General features: G+C 41.8%; 1 protein-coding gene across 1 annotated transcript in view; it reads left to right on the top strand.

The window, feature by feature from the left end:
* Positions 1-54: 54 nt before the first annotated feature.
* Positions 55-22,110, top strand: part of LOC311120453 (centrosomal protein of 104 kDa-like) — a gene marked incomplete at its 3' end in the record, with an annotated part of 33,991 nt that continues 11,935 nt past the window's right edge. The window contains exons 1-11 of the mRNA XM_084195044.1: positions 55-89; positions 680-806; positions 1,539-1,712; positions 2,141-2,279; positions 2,442-2,504; positions 3,378-3,454; positions 6,580-6,748; positions 7,983-8,138; positions 10,212-10,439; positions 11,568-11,777; positions 11,942-12,109. Coding sequence (XP_084051170.1) covers positions 694-806; positions 1,539-1,712; positions 2,141-2,279; positions 2,442-2,504; positions 3,378-3,454; positions 6,580-6,748; positions 7,983-8,138; positions 10,212-10,439; positions 11,568-11,777; positions 11,942-12,109 — 1,497 coding nt within the window. The remainder of the gene's footprint in view (positions 90-679; positions 807-1,538; positions 1,713-2,140; positions 2,280-2,441; positions 2,505-3,377; positions 3,455-6,579; positions 6,749-7,982; positions 8,139-10,211; positions 10,440-11,567; positions 11,778-11,941; positions 12,110-22,110) is intronic.

The following is a 22,110-nucleotide window of genomic DNA, read 5'->3' as shown; positions in this document are numbered from 1 at the left end:
CGCACCTTAGCTTACTAATTGTTGTCATCGGTGGTTATGGAGATGAAATGGGATTTGGGCAAACTGTCAACATTTTTGTAATGTTCATGGTAAGATATATTTGATATATTAGCAGTAACACCATACTTCAATAGGAAATACGTTTTATTGAAACTGTGGTTTTATTGTGCGTCAGGTGTCACTATATTTATATGAATTCAAGGAGTTTTATGTTACCATTGTAAATAGGAACGAGTTAGCTAACGTTAGCTAGCTAGAACAAGCTAGCTAGCCTGTCTTTAGCTCGCGCTGTCATCAGCTCCTCCAAGATTATTCCTTCCCACCCCGGGAACGTCAGAAGCAAGCAATGCAACGAAATACCATATAGTTAACACGGAGTATTGAAATGTATGCTATTGAACTAATTTGTTTAGGGGCATAAATGTGACATTTTTTTAATTAAATGGCAGAATGATATCCCAGGTTAGCCTACACATCAAATATGAATACGAGTGTGTCCATTGTAGAGGAGTGTAGCTGTCAAGGTTTATCTCAATCCCAGAGTGAAGATTGCTGTCAGTCTTCCATGGTTTATGAGTTTAGGTAGCTAGCTAATTACTGTGCAAATCTATTTGATAGTGAAAGGTGCTTCAGATGATATTCAGTTGTAGATTATGTTATGTTTCTCCATCTTTGATAGTGTGCAGCAGCAAGATGCCTCGGAAGATAGGATTCACCCTGGTCAGTTCCTCCGGTCACGAAGATAACTTCAGTGCCAAGGAGCTGATGGTCCATGCACCTACGGTCAATGGCTGGAGATCTGCCAGGTAGACACTCTCACACACACACACACTCTCTCTCACACACACACACACACAAACTTATACTGAATCCCAAACCGGTCCCTTCCCCTGGCTCTCAATTTGCACGTTCACATGCGCCTCCGTCATATGCAAGTGTCCCAAAGCTGAGGGAGTGAAATTATCTAGGGTGTAGGGTCTTATTAGATCCTCCGATAGCCACTTCAACCAAGTCAGCAAGGCTGCAGGCTCCAGAGTGAAGTGCTATTCCAACATGCACTGCGATATGTTTGGAGTTTGCGCAGTTTCATACCAAAAATTGCGAGGCGTGCCGAATTATATGACACGTGCGTTTTGTTTGTGTCTGATTTTGAGGCTTGACACATGAAACAAATGAAATACCTCCCAAATTAAATGTGTATCTGTTACTGAGAGTTATATTTTGTTAAACAACAGGGGGAATTTCATGCTCGTTTTATAATTTAAATGTAGAACATGAATTGCATCATTCAAGTCAGGAGTGTGTCCCGAAATTGATGGGTTTATTGATCCCCTCGCCACTTTATTGAAGTCACCTTCTGAGTTTCATCACCAACATGTGACAACGGAGGGCCCTCCAAACAAGTTGGTAGGGGCGAGGGGCTGGTTTGGGATTCACACACATACACACACAAACACACATTGCTTTTAGATCTGTTTTTCAGTAATGTACTGTAAGTGCAGTACTAGAAGTACCAACCTCACTGTTTCCTTCCATAGGTTCTGTCCATACCCTCAGCAGGTCACTTTGCAGTTGTCAGAGCGGAGTCGGGTCCGTAAGCTGCAGCTGCTTGCCCACCAGTACCTGATATCAGGCAAAATAGAGTTCCACATCGGGGACCGACTGCCAGAGGCCGACTCACCTGGTCTCTCTGGGCCCCTCCGCAGGCTAGGGTGAGTCAGTAGAACCAGCGAAAATAGATGTCTGCCTGACACAGATGAGTCATATTCATTAGGCACCAAAAGCAAGAAAATGGACTAAATCAGGGAGGGAGTATCAGAACTTGTCTGATAGAAAATGTGTGTTCTTGTTTTCTGTTGCAAAACATTTTGCTATGGTGTACCCTAATGTATATGAGTCTGGCTTAGTTGGTTGTCATGTTTCTATGGAGCATGGTGCTGTGAACACAAAGGTTGTGAGTTCAATTCCCACTTGACACACATATAGTATTGAATATACATGCTGAACTTCAGCATCTGTTATTTCTAAGTAACTATATTACTATTATGATATATAGGCCTACATTTTCATCATATGTACTGCATTGTCATTACAAGAAAGGTGCACAGTAATAGGAATTGATATGCAACTTTTGCCATAGGTATGTTTCTCTATCGGACAATGAGAAAACAGGCTTCAAAGCCCGGGAGCTGAAGTCTGTTCACGTGGACGCCATTGGAACTTACATCCGTATAACCTTTCACAGAAACCATGTCAACCGCTACAACCTTTACAACCAGGTACTCCACCATGTTTCACTCACAGTCAATCACTACTTACCGGTACTACTACACATAAAGTCCTTCCCCTTAAAATGTTAATTTAACTTACATACTACCATGTTCATAACATTTTATAGTTTATTCAATTTTTTTCCCATAGACTTTTGTTTATCATTTCAGGTTGCATTGGTTGCCATTAATGTTTTGGGAGATTCTGTGGATGGCACTGCTGTTGACACAATTGTAAGTGGTCGCTCTTTAATGTATATTTAAGGTGCAGTATTACTGTGAAACACCAGATGGAGCTGCTGTACTAGTATTTGTGTGAGGCTCCCAATTTGAAAATTTCTTGATAAATGTTTTTATTAGCACAGCCTATTTGATTTCATTACTTGTCCATAAGCATTTAACCCACGACGGTGAGTATGACTAACTATATACACATTATAGGCCTACATTGTTCTGCAGATAATCCTAGTCGATATTTCTGAATATTGTGGTCCTCCTGTAGCTGAGTTGGTAAAGCATGGCTCTTGCAACGCCAGGATAGTGGGTTCGATTGCTGGGACCACCCATAAGTAAAAGAAGCTATGCACCCAAGACTGTAAATCGCTTTGGATTAAAGCGTCTGCTAATTGGCATATATATATTTTTGGTGTTATGTGTTTCCATAATATGTATTTATGTATAGAGAAAATAGAAAGCCCTTTTTTCCACTGTTTATGTATGCAAACTGTGTGTCAGTGCATGTTTACAAAATGCACACAGACAGTATGCACACAAACACAGTGTTTCTGTTGTTGCGTGGTTGCATGGTGGTCACTGTGTGTGCCTGTATTGGCATCTGTATTGGTGTGTTCACGTGCTTGCCCTGACGGGCATGGGGCAGGAATGTGGTAATCTGACTCAGAGGGCAGAGTAATCACAGAGGAGGTCCATGTTACTGTTCATTCTCTTATTTACAACTAGACTATGCCCCATTCCTGTATACATAATAATGACTCCGTTAACAGTGGTTGTGTGTTTTACTGAGCAGATGACCTGTCTGTGCCTTATGGCTGTGTGTTTTAGAGCCTGTAATTGAGAGAGGTTAATTGTACCTCTGTTTGCCCTCAGCCTAGCAGAAAGCAACTGATTGAGCACTACCTCAACAGCAGTCAGCACGAGACCGCCTTGGATGGAACATACATGGGGTAAGGGTTGAAGGCTCATGGCGCATTGTACTGTGAAGTGCTCTGTGACAATGCTATTTAAACAAAACATTAGCCTTGAAGTTGACATATGATCACCACTCAATTTTCCATTTCCATTTGACAGTTTTTCCTCTTTAGCTTGGACTACAGTCTGTTAACAGTAGATCTGGCTAATGTAGAATCCAGGCTATAGAAAAACACAACTGATGCATCAATTGGAATAGTTGTCAATTAGTCACTCTGAGACTCCAAGATATCATTAACATATTTAGAAAAACAAAACAATATCCCATAGATCAGGGGTAAGCAAATAGATGAAGCCGCGGGCCGATTTTTCTTGGAGCAGATGGTCGGGGGACCAGAACATCATTATAATATTTAGTACACTGCAAATTGACCACAACTACTGTAAGCCCAAAAATAGATTGTATTTGAAAGCAACAATAATTTCATACATTGAGACATGATCACGTCTCTTTTTTTTTTATATGTGGGAATACTTGGGAACAGATTTCCTGAATTAAACTATTTTTTTTCTGAAATCCTTGTGATTTTTGTCTGACCAAAACCGAAAATCCTAAATATATACAGTACCAGTCAAAAGTTTGGACACACCTACTCATTCCAGGGTTTTTCTTTATTTTTACTATTTTCTACATTGTAGAATAATAGTGAAGACATCAAAACTATGAAATAACACACATGGAATCATGTAGTAACCAAAAAAGTGTGAAACAAATCAAAATATATTTTAGTTTATTCAAAGTAGCCACCCTTTGCCTTGATGACAGCTTTGCACACTATTGGCATTCTCTCAACCAGCTTCATGAGGTAGTCACCTGGAATCCATTTCAATTAACAGGTGTGTCTTGTTAATTTGTGGAATTTCTTTGAGCCAATCAGTTGTGTTGTGACAAGGTAGGGGTGGGATACAGCAGATAGCCCTATTTGGTAAAAGACCAAGTCCATATTATGGCAAGAACAGCTCAAATAAGCAAAGAGAAACAACAGTCCATCATTACTTTAAGACATGAAGGTCAGTCAATCCGGAACATTTCAAGAACTTTTAAAGTTTCTTCAAGTGCAGTCGCAGAAACCATCAAACGCCAGAGTTACCTCTGCTGCAGAGGATAAATTCATTAGAGTTAACTGCACCTCAGATTACAGTTCAAGTAACAGACACATCTCAACATCAACTGTTCAGAGGAAACTGTGTGAATCAGGCCTTCATGGTCAAATTTGCTGCAAAGAAACCACTACTAAAGGACACCAATAAAAAGAAGAGACTTGCTTGGGCCAAGAAACATGAGCAATGGACATTAGACCGATGGAAATCTGTCCTTTGGTCTGATGAGTCCAAATTAGAGATTTTTGGTACTAACCGCCGTGTCTTTGTGAGACGCAGAGTAGGTGAACGGATGATCTCCGCATGTGTAGTTCCCACCGTGAAGCATGGAGGAGGAGGTGTGATGGTGTGGGGGTGCTTCGCTGGTGACACTGTCTGTAATTTATTTAAAATTCAAGGCACACTTAACCAGCATGGCTACCACAGCATTCTGCAGCGATACGCCATCCCATCTGGTTTGGGCTTAGTGGGACTATCATTTGTTTTTCAACAAAACAATGACCCAACACACCTCCAGGCTGTGTAAGGGCTATTTGACCAAGAAGGAGAGTGATGGAGTGCTGCATCAGATGACCTGGCCTCCACAATCCCCCGACCTCAACCCAATTGAGATGGTTTGGGATGAGTCGGACCGCAGAGTGAAGGAAAAGCAGCCAAAAAGTGCTCAGCATATGTGGGAACTCCTTCAAGACTGTTGGAAAAGCATTCCAGGTGAAGTGTGCAAAGCTGTCATCAAGGCAAAGGGTGACTACTTTGAAGAATCTCAAATATAAAATATATTTTGATTTGTTTAACACTTTTTTGGTTACTACATGATTTCATATGTGTTATTTCATAGTTTTTATGTCTTCACTATTATTCTACAATCTAAAAAATAATATAAATAAAGAAAAACCCTTGAATGAGTAGGTGTGTTCAAACTTTCGACTGGTAGTGTATGTGTAGATATATATATATATATATATATATATATATATATATATATATATATATATATATATATTATATATCTATCAGTGCCTTGCAAAAGTATTCATCCCCCTTGGCGTTTTTCCTATTTTGTTGCATTACAACCTGTAATTTAAATGGATTTTTATTTGGATTTCATGTAATGGACATACACAAAATACTCAAAATTGATGAAGTGAAAAAAATTAAATAAAACTTGTTTAAAAAAATTCTAAAAAATAAATAATGGTACAGTGGTTCATGCATATGTATTCACCCCCTTTGCTATGAAGCCCCTAAATAAGATTTGGTGGAACCAATTACCTTCAGAAGTCACATAATTAGTTAAATAAAGTCCACGTGTGCAATCTAAGTGTCACGTGATCTGTCACATGATCTCAGTGTATATATACACCTGTTCCGAAAGGCCTCAGAGGCGGCACCATGAAGACCAAGGAGCTCTCTGAATAGTTATGCACGCTCAAGTTTTCAGTTTTTTGTCTTATTTCTTGTTTGTTTCACAATGAAAAATATTTTGCATCTTCAAAATGGTAGGCATGTTGTGTAAATCAAATGATACAAACCCCCAAAAAATCCATTTTAATTCCAGGTTGTAAGGCAACAAAATAGGAAAAATGACAAGGGGGGGTGAATACTTTCGCAAGCCACTATATATATATATAGTTTTTCTTTTGGCCTCCCAGTTTTTAGTTTAAAAAAAAGAAGGAAAAAAAAGTGTATATATATATATATATATACACTTTTTTTTCCTTCTTTTTTTTAAACTAAAAACTGGGGGGCCAAAAGAAAAACGTCCTGTAGCCAACCCCTTCCATAGATGTTAAAAATAAAATAAAATTGTTTTTAACAATACTGATGATACTTGGGAGTCGTGTTGTGACCCAACAAATGTAAATAATGTGTTTAACTAATGAAACACTTTCAGAGAACATTTGGAATACCTAATTGGGGTACATTGTTATCTACAAGTGGGAAATAAAGCTCTGGTCTCTGCATTAAAAGCAGCTCTATCCCATTGTGTCTTTTTCAGTAAGTGTGAGTCCATCTCTCCTCTGGATGACCTGGCTTTTGACATGTACCAGGACCCCGAGGTAGCCCACATCATCCGCCTGCTGGATGACAAGAAGCAGGAGATGGTCCATCAGGAGCTATACGAGTTCGCCAAAACACTCAAGCAGGCTATCGCTGACCTGCAGAAGGTACTTCTGGGGTCTTCTGTGTGAAAATGGAACAACATACCTAATAGCCTGTTCCCCCTTGGTCCTTGTGTAGATCTGAAAATATTGCATAGTTAGATTTAAGTAATATGATGGAAATTCCATCTAGCCTATCAGAGGATAAGGTGCCATATTGCTTATACAGTACCTACCTATCCATCTACATGAAGTGCCTAGGGGTAGGGGAAAATTGTTGTTTTGGAATTGGGGAATAGAATCACAAGCAAGAAGTTTGACAATGAAACAGTGCACAGATATGTTATCATTGCATTACAAATGGACACATACAGTATACTCCATATCAAGTCTTGCATTCATATCTTTTTGTCGGTGTCTGTAATCGTAGTCGTTAAACATTGTTCCGATTCCTGTCGCCAATCACCCATGAATACTTGATAAGTACAACAGCTGCGGTTGTTGCGTCAAACCAGACGCCACCCCGTAGCCAAAGAACTTCCCAAACCCAATTCCAACCCCCTTGTTAGCCTGGCCAATTAGCATTGCATACACTGCTGTTACCAAGGTGGTCAAACAAAAACTCTTCCTCCATAGCCCCTTGAGGGTATAACTCACACCAATGCAGGATTGATAGAAAAGGCAATTATTTCATATTGTCACATACTTCAAATATATCTACTACTAATTGTATTTCACATTAGTAGCTAATGCTGTGTTACCCATAGCCTTATATATCTGTGTTACCTGGCACCGGACTAGCAAGCTTGCTCAGTTCTATGGAATTTCCCTGTAAAACTATGCATGGGAGTTACTGGAACCTATGGTGTCTATCCCAAATGGCACCCTATTCCCTATGTAGAGCACTACTTCCCTATGGGCCCTGGTCAAAAGTAGTGCACTATAAAGTGAATAGGGTGCCATTTGGGATATAGACAATGGTCAAATATCCAGTTCGTAAACGTTAACGATTCCGTCCATGGAATACCATGATGCCCTGTTGGCATGGCAATGTCCAGTTGCATAGTAACCACAATTTACGGAGAATTTGCTCACAATTTTTTGTATGCGCTCATGTTGAACAATATAAGATAGTTTGCCACTTCCTTCCAACATCTAGGCTTTTTGTTGTCCATTCATGGACATGAAAATATTTAATCACAAAAAAAGACAATTAAAAAAAAAACATACTCTGTTTCTCTTTCTCCATCCTCTCTCCTCTTTCCTTCTCCTTCTGTCCCCCTGTGTGACTGTGGGCTAGGTAGGAGAACGTCTGGGCCGATATGATGTGGAGAAATGCTGTGCCATAGAAAAGGAGGACTACGACACAGCCAAGAAGAAGAAGGAGCAGATGGAGGAGTACAGGATGACAGTGTACCATCAACTGGAGGTCCACAACCTACTGGACATGGGCACGGTGAGTGGCTCAATGTGGCTTCTTGGGTCATTTGAATTGTTGTGACTGGGAACATACACTATATATACAAAAGTATGTGGACACCCCTTCAAATGATTGGATTCGGCTATTTCACTACACCCGTTGCTGACAGGTGTATAAAATCGAGCACACAGCCATGCAATCTCCATAGACAAACATTGGCAGTAGAATGGCCTTACTAAAGAGCTCAGTGACTTTCAACGTGGCACCGTCATAGGATGCCACCTTTCCATCAAGTCAGTTCATCAAATTTCTGCCCTGCTAGAGCTGCCCCGGTCAACTGTAAGTGCTGTTATTGTGAAGTGGAAATGTCTAGGAGCAACAACGGCTCAGTATTGAAGTGGTAGGCCACACAAGCTCACAGAAGGGGACCGCCGAGTGCTGAAGCGTGTAACAATCGTCTGTCGTTGGTTGCAACACTCACTACCGAGTTCCAAACTGCCTCTGGAAGCAACGTCAGCACAATTAGTGTTTGTCGGGAGCTTCATGAAATGGGTTTCCATGGCCAAGCAGCCGCACACAAGCCTAAGATCACCATGCGCAATGCCAACCATCGGCTGGAGTGGTGTGAAGCTCGCTGCCATTGGACTCTGGAGCAGTGGAAACGTGTTCTATGGAGTGATGAATCACGCTTCACCATCTGGCAGTCTGACGGACATATCTGGTTTTGGCGGATGCCAGGAGAACGCCACCTGCCCGAATTCCTTGTGCCAACTGTCAAGTTTGGTGGAGGAGGAATAATGGTCTGGGGCTGTTTTTCATGGTTTGGGCTAGGCCCCTTAGTTCCAGTGAAGGGAAATCGTAACGCTACAGCATACAATGACATTCTAGACGATTCTGTGCTTCTAACTTTGTGGCAACAGTTTGGGGAAGGCCCTTTCCTGTTTCAGCATGACAATGCCCCCGTGCACAAATTGAGGTCCATACAGAAATGGTTTGTCGAGATCAGTGTGGAAGAACTTGACTGGCCTGCACAGAGCCCTGACCTCAACCCCATTGAACACCTTTGGGATTAATTAAAACGCTGACTGCAAGCCAGGCCTAATCATCCAACATCAATGCCCGACCTCACTAAAGCTATTATGACTGAATGGAAGCAAGTCCCTGCATCAATGTTCCAACATCTAGTGGAAAGCCTTCGCAGAAGAGTGGAGGCTGTTATAGCAGCGAAGGGGGGACCAACTCCATATTAATGCCCATGATTTTGGAACGAGATGTTCGATGAGCAGGTGTCCACATACTTTTGGTCATGTAGTGTAAGTTAATGCCCTCATTGAACAATATTAATTGAGTTTTCGGATAAAACAGCATAAAAACAGTGCTGTGACAACATATCAACTGAAAACAAACATGACCTTAAATACATTATCAGTTTGTTCACTATGGCAGCGGTTCCCAAACTTTTCCTTTCCGGGGACCACCAAGTCACAGTCAAAGGCTATTGAGGTCTACCATTTGCGGAGTCACAGAATGTTTTTACATTAAATATCTTAGCGGTACATTTTTGTCTATTTTTTTTCAGTGAATGTAACAGATTAACGTCCTATTATGTTTGTTATACAATTTCCATTGTTAAAAGTAATGTAACATTGCATACACCATCATTATAGTCCCAACTGTTATTATTTTTCACACAAAAAAGGACCACAGGTTGAAAACCACTGCACTATGGTAGTTAATGGCCTTTTTTATATTTTGTATCCAAATTAACTAGCATGTCTACAATTATTTATATATTTTTGTCATTTTAGCAGACGCTCTTATCCAGAGCGACTTACAGGAGCAATTACGGTTAAGTGCCTTGCTGATGGGCACATCGACAGATTTTTCACCTAGTCTGCTCAGGGATTTGAACCAGTGACCTTTCGGTTACTGGCCCATTGCGCTTAACCGCTAGGCTACCTGCCGCCCCATATATCCCATATCCCATCTTCCATCATTTTACATGAAATGGCATTAGGTCATCTTTCAACCTTGACACCCACCAACATTGCAAAGCCAAGCCGTTTGACGAGGAAAGCCCTCCCTCTTCTCTCCTCATGCTGGCTTTAGATAAGGAAGATTATGGAGTCACCATCCAAGGACCCTCCCGATGTGCCTTCCCCACGCCGCCACCAAGTAGGACACAAGATGAGGGTCGTCACGGAAACGAGGAGGAGGAGAAACCAGGATCCTGTGACCACGGAGACTGTGGACCCTTTCCCCCCCAAACCTGTCAGTCCCTTGCTGTGCTCCCTCCCTCTGACGCCACGCGCCCACCCAGCAGTGCCCAGGATAGACGTAAGTCCCAATAAGAGCCGTAGCCTGGAAATCCACACTGAATCACACTATGTAGCACTACTGTTTCACTTGTGAAATGAATCATGATTCAGTTTAGCAAAGACTAACCTCCCTAGTTAAAAAGCTCTGATTTTAGCAGCCAATGTGAGTGATGCCCAGTTATAGTTAGTTTTCTTATGCTATTTTCCTTCACAACCTTTTCCTTTTTCCCATGTTATACCAAACCAAAAAAGTTATTGAAGAAGAGTTATAGCCACAATGTCGCCACAAGAAACACACTGAGCCCCTCCTTATAATCTGCAGTGGTGTTTGGAACACTCAAACATGGGATTATGACCAATATTTTATATGGTTTACTCACCATTGTGACTGCAAACAGGTTCAGTTTCACAATTTAATTAAAAGTGTGAAACAGTTGAGTGACTTTAGCACGTGCCAACCTGGCTGGAAGGCCCTGCTTGTAGCCTTTTACAAGACAGGAGTATTGTGCCAGTTGGCTGGCAGTTATACTTGGATTAGATATTATACCTGGGTTCTAAAACTCATTATAAACTGGGTGGTTCGAGATCTGAATGCTGATTGGCTGACAGCCATGGTATATCAGACCGTATACCATGGGTATGACAAAACATTTATTTTCCCTGCTCTAATTAAATTGGTAACCAGTATACCACACCTCCTCTGGCCTTATTGCTTAATTATACATACAACGACAGCATAGTCAATGAAAGCAACATTTGTTTTAGTAGATAATCTGATCAAGCAATCTTTTCACCAGTCTGTCTAGCTTGGTCTGTTTGGTCTGTTACATGGTCTGTTTCTCTTGAACACTGAAATGTTCAGTGTATCTCAACACTTGAGATATCTTGGTGTGTAAAATGTAAACCTGCTTAAATCTTCATTTATCAAGATCAAACTCTTAAACACCCCAAACTCTTAACCAACCCAACAGGTAGCTTTTGTTTATTTCAATCATAAATTTGTGTTGCTGCAAGCAAAATAATATTAGGGTCATGTGAGGTTATCTTAAAGAAGTTAATTGATCTATATAGAAACATGATCTAACCACATGAATTAAACAATAGTTTGATGTCCCATTGATCTCCCATTGAATGACTGTATGCACAGGTCCCCGCCCTGCCTTATGACGAGAGACCCCTACCTGCCCTGCAGAGGAAGGGGGAGATGTCCCAGAGCCAGCCTGAGGAGTCCTCTCTCACGCCCTCTCCCCTGGCCACCATCCCTTGTAGCCCTGGTGTAACTGGGGAGCCTGAGCCCCTCACAGAGAGGGCCCAGAGAGAGGCCAGTTTCCCTATTGAGGTGTACGGAGACGGACTGGTGAGATAAATGCACGCAAGCGTACACACACAGACACACACACACACACACACACATCCCAGACAGAAAAACCCAGACTTTGCATGATGTATCTCTCATAAACTGCCCAGAGGGTGGACTGACTGACTTACTTTCTAATCCTCCCCTTGCCCCATCCGCCCTAGGTGGCTGGAGCCTATTCAAAAACTTGGTCCTACCGGGAAGATGCCCTGCTGGCTGTCTACAAGAAGCTGACGGAAGTATCGGCCGGGACGCCCAAGGAGAAACTGAGGAACATGATGAGGGCAGCAGTGTTTCTGGTCAAGAAGGCCCTCAAGGATAAAGTATCATCTGTGAGTTTTAAATGGCATTGTATTTGGTGTGTCCCAGATGGCATCGTATTCCCTATATAGTGCACTACTTTTGACCAGAGCGCTATGGGCCCTGGTCAAAAGTAGTGCACAATATAGGGAATAGGGTGGCATTTTGGACACAGACACTCTCCCTATTTAGCCTAGGTGTGATCATTTACTGGCAGTTGTGATGCCAGAGGATCTTTTTGGGGGTTGTGTTCTTTATCACTCAGAACAGTAGGTTAACATTCACCTTTTAGTGCCTTTAACCACACTTGGCCCAGATTGAGGTTACAAACAACATGTAGAACATAAAAAAGAGCTATCTATATGCCTCATGCCACAGTGACTAACCGCTCTTGTTGCCTGGGGCTGAGTTATGGAGGCCAACATTCAATCTAACCCACGCTGTGGGAAACCTGCACAGGGGGTAGTGATATGGTTACCGTTTCACAGTAGTGTGTTGAACAGAGAAGTGTGTGTGCACTGAGTAGTTTGTGAACAGAGTAAATATTGATCATGCCGTTTGAGAGGGTGGTTTGCACACAAAAATAGACACAACTTCAGAAATATATATAATTTCTCTTGCTTAGTCTACACAGCAGGTGGCAGGGACATTTCTGGCCAATTTTTGTCTATTTTGTGTGCGAACCATGCTCTTATTTCTGGACTTCCTTGTTTAGGCATTATTTAACATGGGTGGATATTATTTGTGACACTTTTCTCCCTGTGTTTGCTGAACAAGTTCAGAGTTTTCCCTTGAAAGTCTATACGATCAGCGCAATATAGAATGATAAAGTGAAAGGCATTGTCCATGTTTTGAAGGCAGGTAACCAATCAGGTTATTTGTTGTTGCTGTCAGCTGGAAGTGGCTGGAGGATAAACTGAAGGACAGTGTTGGTTTCAGGCCTGTGGTAGATGGTAAACCTTTAACCATGTCTTATTTCCCATCTTCCAAAAGTCATAACTGGAGAAAAAAAATCTCAATATGTAACGTGAACAAACATTCATTGCCACAAATATATAAATTGTAAATTCCAGAAAAATACACAGTACCAAAGTTTCCACAGAAATTGTACACTCATGAAACAGTATTTTAAAAACTGGTGAGGGAAGGTGTCAGTAGCGGTGCGTGGGTAAAATCACTGGGGAAGCAAAGCCAGGAAAAAAAGGCATATTACAACCTATACGTTGTGATAATTGCATTGTTTGCTCTGTAACCTGTTAGTTCATATGCCTTGACACTGATATATAGATCTAAGGCTGAGACAATAAGAAGACACAGTAGCAGATTAAATTCAACCACACCTTTGTTTTATCACAAAACCGGAGAGCAACATCTGTCCGGTGAGGCCCACAAAATATATTGCATGTAACAAACAGTTACATAACCTACTACAGCATGGTCAAGCAAGTTAATGTTTTCGTCATTTTCGGACTACTAAACAACTACTGATTTAGAACAATGGAGAGTTACCGCAAGTCTCAAAGAAAACAGGCTCTGCCTCCACTATTCCAGCGCCATTTCAACTTCAACATTTCAACATCATCTAATCACCAATGCTTAGTCCAATACAGTGACAACAACTAAAAGATACAAAAAACGATTTAGTCCAGTCAACGTAAGGTAAATCTGATGTGACTGTCCATTGTACTGATTTATCTGTGTGTGCAAGTAGAAAAAACATGTTGACTCACCCTACTTGTAGAGAAACGCCAATGCCATCCTCCTCTTTCATGTTGCCTAAACGGTCTATGAATCTGTCATGATACAGGACATGCTTTTAGTTTTTGTTGTCCTAGGCTACCTGGCTAAAATGCCAGTCCAGCTACTTAACATTAGTCTACTTCATCTAGCTACATGTTGAACTTCCGTCCTTTCAGGCCAGGGGCACAATGTATGATTTTATGGTTGGATCAGAATTGCCGTTATAATCATTGGCTAGTACGGAGAATTAAGTAAAACCACAAGTCCAAATACCTATTTACATCCCTGGCTAATTTAGGAAAGCACCAATGCTCGCTGGCTTCTCTTGTATTCAATGCTATGGGCGGCAACAATATCATATTATTTTTGACCAGACAGCATCAGATAGATGAGCTTCAGAGACAGAGGGGCGCTGTTTCACTCGCTCTGAATACTTTCTCCGCACTTGCGAATTGAAGGAAAATTATGAAGATGAAAGATACCTTATTTTATATATATATTTTTTTTTTTCTTGGTAATTTTTTTTGGGGGTAAGCCTGGCTTCTCTTGGCATCCATGAATAGACACCAATGGAATGTGTAAGGTTTTGTTGTCAATTGAAAAGCTTTGTAAAGTGAATTGTAAATGGATAGTTTGTTAGCAGCGACACACACAGACACACATGAAGGCCAGATATGTTTATTGCTGTCACAGGCTTCGATTGATTATGCTCTCTGAGTGCTTTACACTGCAGCTATTCACCATTAGAGCTTCCTACCAACCGTACACACACACATACCAAACACACACATCAAATACACACCACACACATACACACCAAATACACACACACACACATTCTACACCCCCCCCCCCCCCCCAACAATGCTGTCCCTGTCCCACTAACATTCCCACTGCTCGCTGTTAGAGGTCTCTCCTTAAACAAATATTAGAGAGGATTGGTGACAACGCTGGCCTTGTAAGTTGTAACCACTTTCCCTGACTTGTCCTGCAATGAGAAAGATGGTCGCAATAATCCACACAGTTATTTATATATATGTGTGTGTGTGTGTATGTACAGTGCTATGAAAAAGTATTTGCCCCCTTTCTAATTTTCTCGACTTTTGCATATTTGTGATACTGAATGTTATCAGATCTTCAACCAAAACCTAATATTAGATAAAGGGAACATAAGTGGACAAATAACACAACAATTACATATTTATTTAATTTATTTCATAAACAAAGTTATGCAACACCCAATTCCCCTGTGTGAAAAAGTAATTGCCCCCTTACACTCAATAACTGGTTGTGCCACCTTTAGCTGCAATGACTCCAACCAAATGCTTCCTGTAGTTGTTGATCAGTCTCTCACGTCGCTGTGGAGGAATTTTGGCCCACTCTTCCATGCAGAACTGCTTTAACTCAGTGACGTGTGGGTTTTCAAGCATGAACTGCTCGTTTCAAGTCCTGCCACAACATCTCAAATGGGATTAGGTCTGGACTTTGACTAGGCCATTCCAAAACTTCCAATTTGTTGCTTTTTAGCAATTTTCATGTAGACTTGATTGTGTGTTTTGGATCATTGTCTTGCTGCATGACCCAGCTGCGCTTCAGCTTCAGCTCACAGACGGATGGTCTGACATTCTCCTGTAGAATTCTCTGATACAGAGCAGAATTCATGGTTCCTTCTATTAAGGCAAGTCATCCAGGTCCTGAGGCAGCAAAGCATCCCCAAACCATCACACCACCACCATGCTTGACCTTTGGTATGATGTTCTTACTGTGGAATGCAGTGTTTGGTTTTCGCCAGGCATTACTGGAACCATGTCGTCCAAAAAGTTATACTTTTGAATCATCTGTCCATAGAACGTTCTTCCAAGAGTCTTGATGATCATCCAGGTGCTTTTTGGCAAACTTGAGTCAACTTCAGCACTATATATATACAGTGGGGAGAACAAGTATTTGATACACTGACGATTTTGCAGGTTTTCCTACTTACAAAGTATGTAGAGGTCTGTAATTTTTATCATAGGTACACTTCAACTGTGAGAGACGGAATCTAAAACAAAAATCCAGAAAATCACATTGTATGATTTTTAAGTAATTTGCATTTTATTTATATTATTTATAGTATTTGATACATCAGAAAAGCAGAACTTAATATTTGGTACAGAAACCTTTGTTTGCAATTACAGAGATCATACGTTTCCTGTAGGTCTTGACCAGGTTTGCACACACTGCAGCAGGGATTTTGGCCCACTCCTCCATACAGACCTTCTCCAGATCCTTCAGGTTTCGGGGCTGTCGCTGGGCAATACGGACTTTCAGCTCCCTCCAAAGATGTTCTATTGGGTTCAGGTCTGGAGACTGGCTAGGCCACTCCAGGACCTTGAGATGCTTCTTACGGAGCCACTCCTTAGTTGCCCTGGCTGTGTGTTGCAGGACGTTGTCATGCTGGAAGACCCAGCCACGACCCATCTTCAATGCTCTTACTGAGGGAAGGAGGTTGTTGGCCAAGATCTTGTGATACATGGCCCCATCCATCCTCCCCTCAATACGGTGCAGTCGTCCTGTCCCCTTTTCAGAAAAGCATCCCCAAAGAATGATGTTTCCACCTCCATGCTTCACGGTTGGGATGGTGTTCTTGGGGTTGTACTCATCCTTCTTCTTCCTCCAAACACGGCGAGTGGAGTTTAGACCAAAAAGCTCTATTTTTGTCTCATCAGACCACATGACCTTCTCCCATTCCTCCTCTGGATCATCCAGATGGTCATTGGCAAACTTCAGACGGGCCTGGACATGCGCTGGCTTGACCAGGGGGACCTTGCGTGCGCTGCAGGATTTTAATCCATGACGGTATAGTGTGTTACTAATGGTTTTCTTTGAGACTGTGGTCCCAGCTCTCTTCAGGTCATTGCTCAGGTCCTGCCGTGTAGTTCTGTGCTGATCCCTCACCTTCCTCATGATCATTGATGCCCCATGAGGTGAGATCTTGCATGGAGCCCCAGACCAAGGGTGAGTGACCGTCATCTTGAACTTCTTCCATTTTCTAATAATTGTGCCAACAGTTGTTGCCTTCTCACCAAGCTGCTTGCCTATTGTCCTGTAGCCCATCCCAGCCTTGTGCAGGTCTACAATTTTATCCCTGATGTCCTTACACAGCTCTCTGGTCTTGGCCATTGTGGAAAGGTTGGAGTCTGTTTTATTGAGAGTGGACAGGTGTCTTTTATAAAGGTAATGAGTTCAAACAGGTGCAGTTAATACAGGTAATGAGTGGAGAAGAGGAGGGCTTCTTAAAGAAAAACGAACAGGTCTGTGAGAGCCGGAATTCTTACTGGTTGGTAGGTGATCAAATACTTATGTCATGCAATAAAATGCAAATTAATTACTTAAAAATCATACAATGTGATTTTCTGGATTTTTGTTTTAGATTTCGTCTCTCACAGTTAGTGTACCTATGATCAAAATTACAGACCTCTACATGCTTTGTAAGTAGGAAAACCTGCAAAATCGGCAGTGTATCAAATACTTGTTCTCCCCACTGTATATATATATATGTGTGTGTGTATTGTATGTATATATATATATGTGTGTATGTATATTTACATTTACATTTTAGTCATTTAGCAGACGCTCTTATCCAGAGCGACTTACAGTTAGTGAGTGCATACTTTTTTAATACTGGCCCCCCGTGGGAAATGAACCCACAACCCTGGCGTTGCAAGCGCCATGCTCTACCAACTGAGCTACACGGGGCCCCATATATATATATATATATATATATATATATATATATATATATATATATATATATATATATATATATATATATATATATATATACACAGTGAGGGAAAAAAGTATTTAGTCAGCCACCAATTGTGCAAGTTCTCCCACTTAAAAAGATGAGAGAGACCTGTAATTTTCATCATAGGTACACGTCAACTATGCCAGACAAATTGAGGAAAAAAAATCCTGAAAATCACATTGTAGGATTTTTTATGAATTTATTTGCAAATTATGGTGGAAAATAAGTATTTGGTCACCTACAAACAAGCAAGATTTCTGGCTCTCACAGACCTGTAACTTCTTATTTAAGAGGCTCCTCTGTCCTCCACTCGTTACCTGTATTAATGGCACCTGTTTGAACTTGTTATCAGTATAAAAGACACCTGTCCACAACCTCAAACAGTCACACTCCAAACTCCACTATGGCCAAGACCAAAGAGCCGTCAAAGGACACCAGAAACAAAATTGTAGACCTGCACCAGGCTGGGAAGACTGTATCTGCAATAGGTAAGCAGCTTGGTTTGAAGAAATCAACTGTGGGAGCAATTATTAGGAAATGGAAGACATACAAGACCACTGATAATCTCCCTCGATCTGGGGCTCCACGCAAGATCTCACCCCGTGGGGTCAAAATGATCACAAGAACGGTGAGCAAAAATCCCAGAACCACACGGGGGGACCTAGTGAATGACCTGCAGAGAGCTGGGACCAAAGTAACAAAGCCTACCATCAGTAACACACTACGCCGCCAGGGACTCAAATCCTGCAGTGCGAGACGTGTCCCCCTGCTTAAGCCAGTACATGTCCAGGCCCGTCTGAAGTTTGCTAGAGTGCATTTGGATGATCCAGAAGAGGATTGGGAGAATGTCATATGGTCAGATGAAACCAAAATATAACTTTTTGGTAAAAACTCAACTCGTCGTGTTTGGAGGACAAAGAATGCTGAGTTGATTCCAAAGAACACCATACCTACTGTGAAGCATGGGGGTGGAAACATCATGCTTTGGGGCTGTTTTTCTGCAAAGGGACCAGGACGACTGATCCGTGTAAAGGAAAGAATGAATGGGGCCATGTATCGTGAGATTTTGAGTGAAAACCTCGTTCCATCAGCAAGGGCATTGAAGATGAAACGTGGCTGGGTCTTTCAGCATGACAATGATCCCAAACACACCGCCCGGGCAACGAAGGAGTGGCTTCGTAAGAAGCATTTCAAGGTCCTGGAGTGGCCTAGCCAGTCTCCAGATCTCAACCCCATAGAAAATCTTTGGAGGGAGTTGAAAGTCTGTGTTGCCCAGCGACAGCCCCAAAACATCATTGCTCTAGAGGAGATCTGCATGGAGGAATGGGCCAAAATACCAGCAACAGTGTGTGAAAACCTTGTGAAGACTTACAGAAAACGTTTGACCTGTGTCATTGCCAACAAAGGGTATATAACAAAGTATTGAGAAACTTTTGTTATTGACCAAATACTTATTTTCCACCATAATTTGCAAATAAATTCATTAAAAATACTACAATGTGATTTTCTGGATTTTTTTTTCTCATTTTGTCTGTCATAGTTAACGTGTACCTATGATGAAAATTACAGGCCTCTCTCATCTTTTTAAGTGGGAGAACTTGCACAATTGGTGGCTGACTAAATACTTTTTTTCCCCACTGTGTATATATATATATATATACACATACACAAATATATATATATATGTGTATATATATATACAGTGGGGGAAAAAAGTATTTAGTCAGCCACCAATTGTGCAAGTTATTCCACTTAAAAAGATGAGAGAGGCCTGTCATTTTCATCATAGGTACACGTCAACTATGACAGACAAATTGAGAAAAATAATTCCAGAAAATCACATTGTAGGATTTTTTATGAATTTATTTGCAAATTATGGTGGAAAATAAGTATTTGGTCACCTACAAACAAGCAAGATTTCTGGCTCTCACAGACCTGTAACTTCTTCTTTAAGAGGCTCCTCTGTCCTCCACTCGTTACCTGTATTAATGGCACCTGTTTGAACTTGTAATCAGTATAAAAGACACCTGTCCACAACCTCAAACAGTCACACTCCAAACTCCACTATGGCCAAGACCAAAGAGCTGTCAAAGGACACCAGAAACAAAATTGTAGACCTGCACCAGGCTGGGAAGACTGAATCTGCAATAGGTAAGCAGCTTGGTTTGAAGAAATCAACTGTGGGAGCAATTATTAGGAAATGGAAGACATACAAGACCACTGATAATCTCCCTCGATCTGGGGCTCCAAGCAAGATCTCACCCCGTGGGGTCAAAATGATCACAAGAACGGTGAGCAAAAATCCCAGAACCACACGGGGGGACCTAGTGAATGACCTGCAGAGAGCTGGGACCAAAGTAACAAAGCCTACCATCAGTAACACACTACGCCGCCAGGGACTCAAATCCTGCAGTGCCAGACGTGTCCCCCTGCTTAAGCCAGTACATGTCCACGCCCGTCTGAAGTTTGCTAGAGTGCATTTGGATGATCCAGAAGAGGATTGGGAGAATGTCATATGGTCAGATGAAACCAAAATATAACTTTTTGGTAAAAACTCAACTCGTCGTGTTTGGAGGACAAAGAATGCTGAGTTGCATCCAAATAACACCATACCTACTGTGAAGCATGGGGGTCGAAACATCATGCTTTGGGGCTGTTTTTCTGCAAAGGGACCAGGACGACTGATCCGTGTAAAGGAAAGAATGAATGGGGCCATGTATCGTGAGATTTTGAGTGAAAACCTCCTTCCATCAGCAAGGGCATTGAAGATTAAACGTGGCTGGGTCTTTCAGCATGACAATGATCCCAAACACACCGCCCGGGCAACGAAGGAGTGGCTTCGTAAGAAGCATTTCAAGGTCCTGTAGTGGCCTAGCCAGTCTCCAGATCTCAACCCCATAGAAAATCTTTGGAGGGAGATGAAAGTCTGTGTTGCCCAGCGACAGCCCCAAAACATCACTGCTCTAGAGGAGATCTGCATGGAGGAATGGGCCAAAATACCAGCAACAGTGTGTGAAAACCTTGTGAAGACTTACAGAAAACGTTTGACCTGTGTCATTGCCAACAAAGGGTATATAACAAAGTATTGATAAACTTTTGTTATTGACCAAATACTTATTTTCCACCATAATTTGCAAATAAATTCATTAAAAATCCTACAATGTGATTTTCAGGATTTTTTTTTCTCATTTTGTCTGTCATAGTTGACGTGTACCTATGATGAAAATTACAGGCCTCTCTCATCTTTTTAAGTGGAATAACTTGCACAATTGGTGGCTGACTAAATACTTTTTTTCCCCACTGTATATATATATATACAGTGGGGAGAACAAGTATTTGATACACTGCTGATTTTGCAGGTTTTCCTACTTACAAAGCATGTAGAGATCTGTAATTTTTATCATAGGTACACTCCAACTGTGAGAGACAAAAATCCATAAAATCACATTGTATGATTTCTAAGTAATTAATTTGCATTTTATTGCATGACATAAGTATTTGATACATCAGAAAAGCAGAACTTAATATTTGGTACAGAAACCTTTGTTTGCAATTACAGAGATCATACGTTTCCTGTAGGTCTTGACCAGGTTTGCACACACTGCAGCAGGGATTTTGGCCCACTCCTCCATACAGACCTTCTCCAGATCCTTCAGGTTTCGGGGCTGTCGCTGGGCAATACGGACTTTCAGCTCCCTCCAAATATTTTCTATTGGGTTCAGGTCTGGAGACTGGCTAGGCCACTCCAGGACCTAGAGATGCTTCTTACGGAGCCACTCCTTAGTTGCTCTGGCTGTGTGTTTCGGGTCGTTGTCATGCTGGAAGACCCAGCCACAACCCATCTTCAATGCTCTTACTGAGGGAAGGAGGTTGTTGGCCAAGATCTCGCGATACATGGCCCCATCCATCCTCCCCTCAATACGGTGCAGTCGTCCGGTCCCCTTTGCAGAAAGCATCCCCAAAGAATGATGTTTCCACCTCCATGCTTCACGGTTGGGATGGTGTTCTTGGGGTTGTACTCATCCTTCTTCTTCCTCCAAACACGGCGAGTGGAGTTTAGACCAAAAAGCTCTTTTTGTCTCATCAGACCACATGACCTTCTCCCATTCCTCATCTGGATCATCCAGATGGTCATTGGCAAACTTCAGACGGGCCTGGACATGCGCTGGCTTGAGCAGGGGGACCTTGCGTGCGCTGCAGGATTTTAATCCATGATGGCGTAGTGTGTTACTAATGGTTTTCTTTGAGACTGTGGTCCCAGCTCTCTTCAGGTCATTGACCAGGTCCTGCCGTGTAGTTCTGGGCTGATCCCTCACCTTCCTCATGATCATTGATGCCCCACGAGGTGAGATCTTGCATGGAGCCCCAGGCCGAGGATGATTGATCGTCATCTTGAACTTCTTCCATTTTCTAATAATTGCGCCAACAGTTGTTGCCTTCTCACCAAGCTGCTTGCCTATTGTCCTGTAGCCCATCCCAGCCTTGTGCAGGTCTACAATTTTT

This window comes from Coregonus lavaretus, assembly GCF_964263955.1.
Source record: "Coregonus lavaretus genome assembly, contig: HAP1_SCAFFOLD_2335, whole genome shotgun sequence".
NCBI classification, from domain to species: Eukaryota; Metazoa; Chordata; class Actinopteri; order Salmoniformes; family Salmonidae; genus Coregonus; species Coregonus lavaretus.
This window is presented reverse-complemented; position numbering and strand designations above follow the sequence as displayed.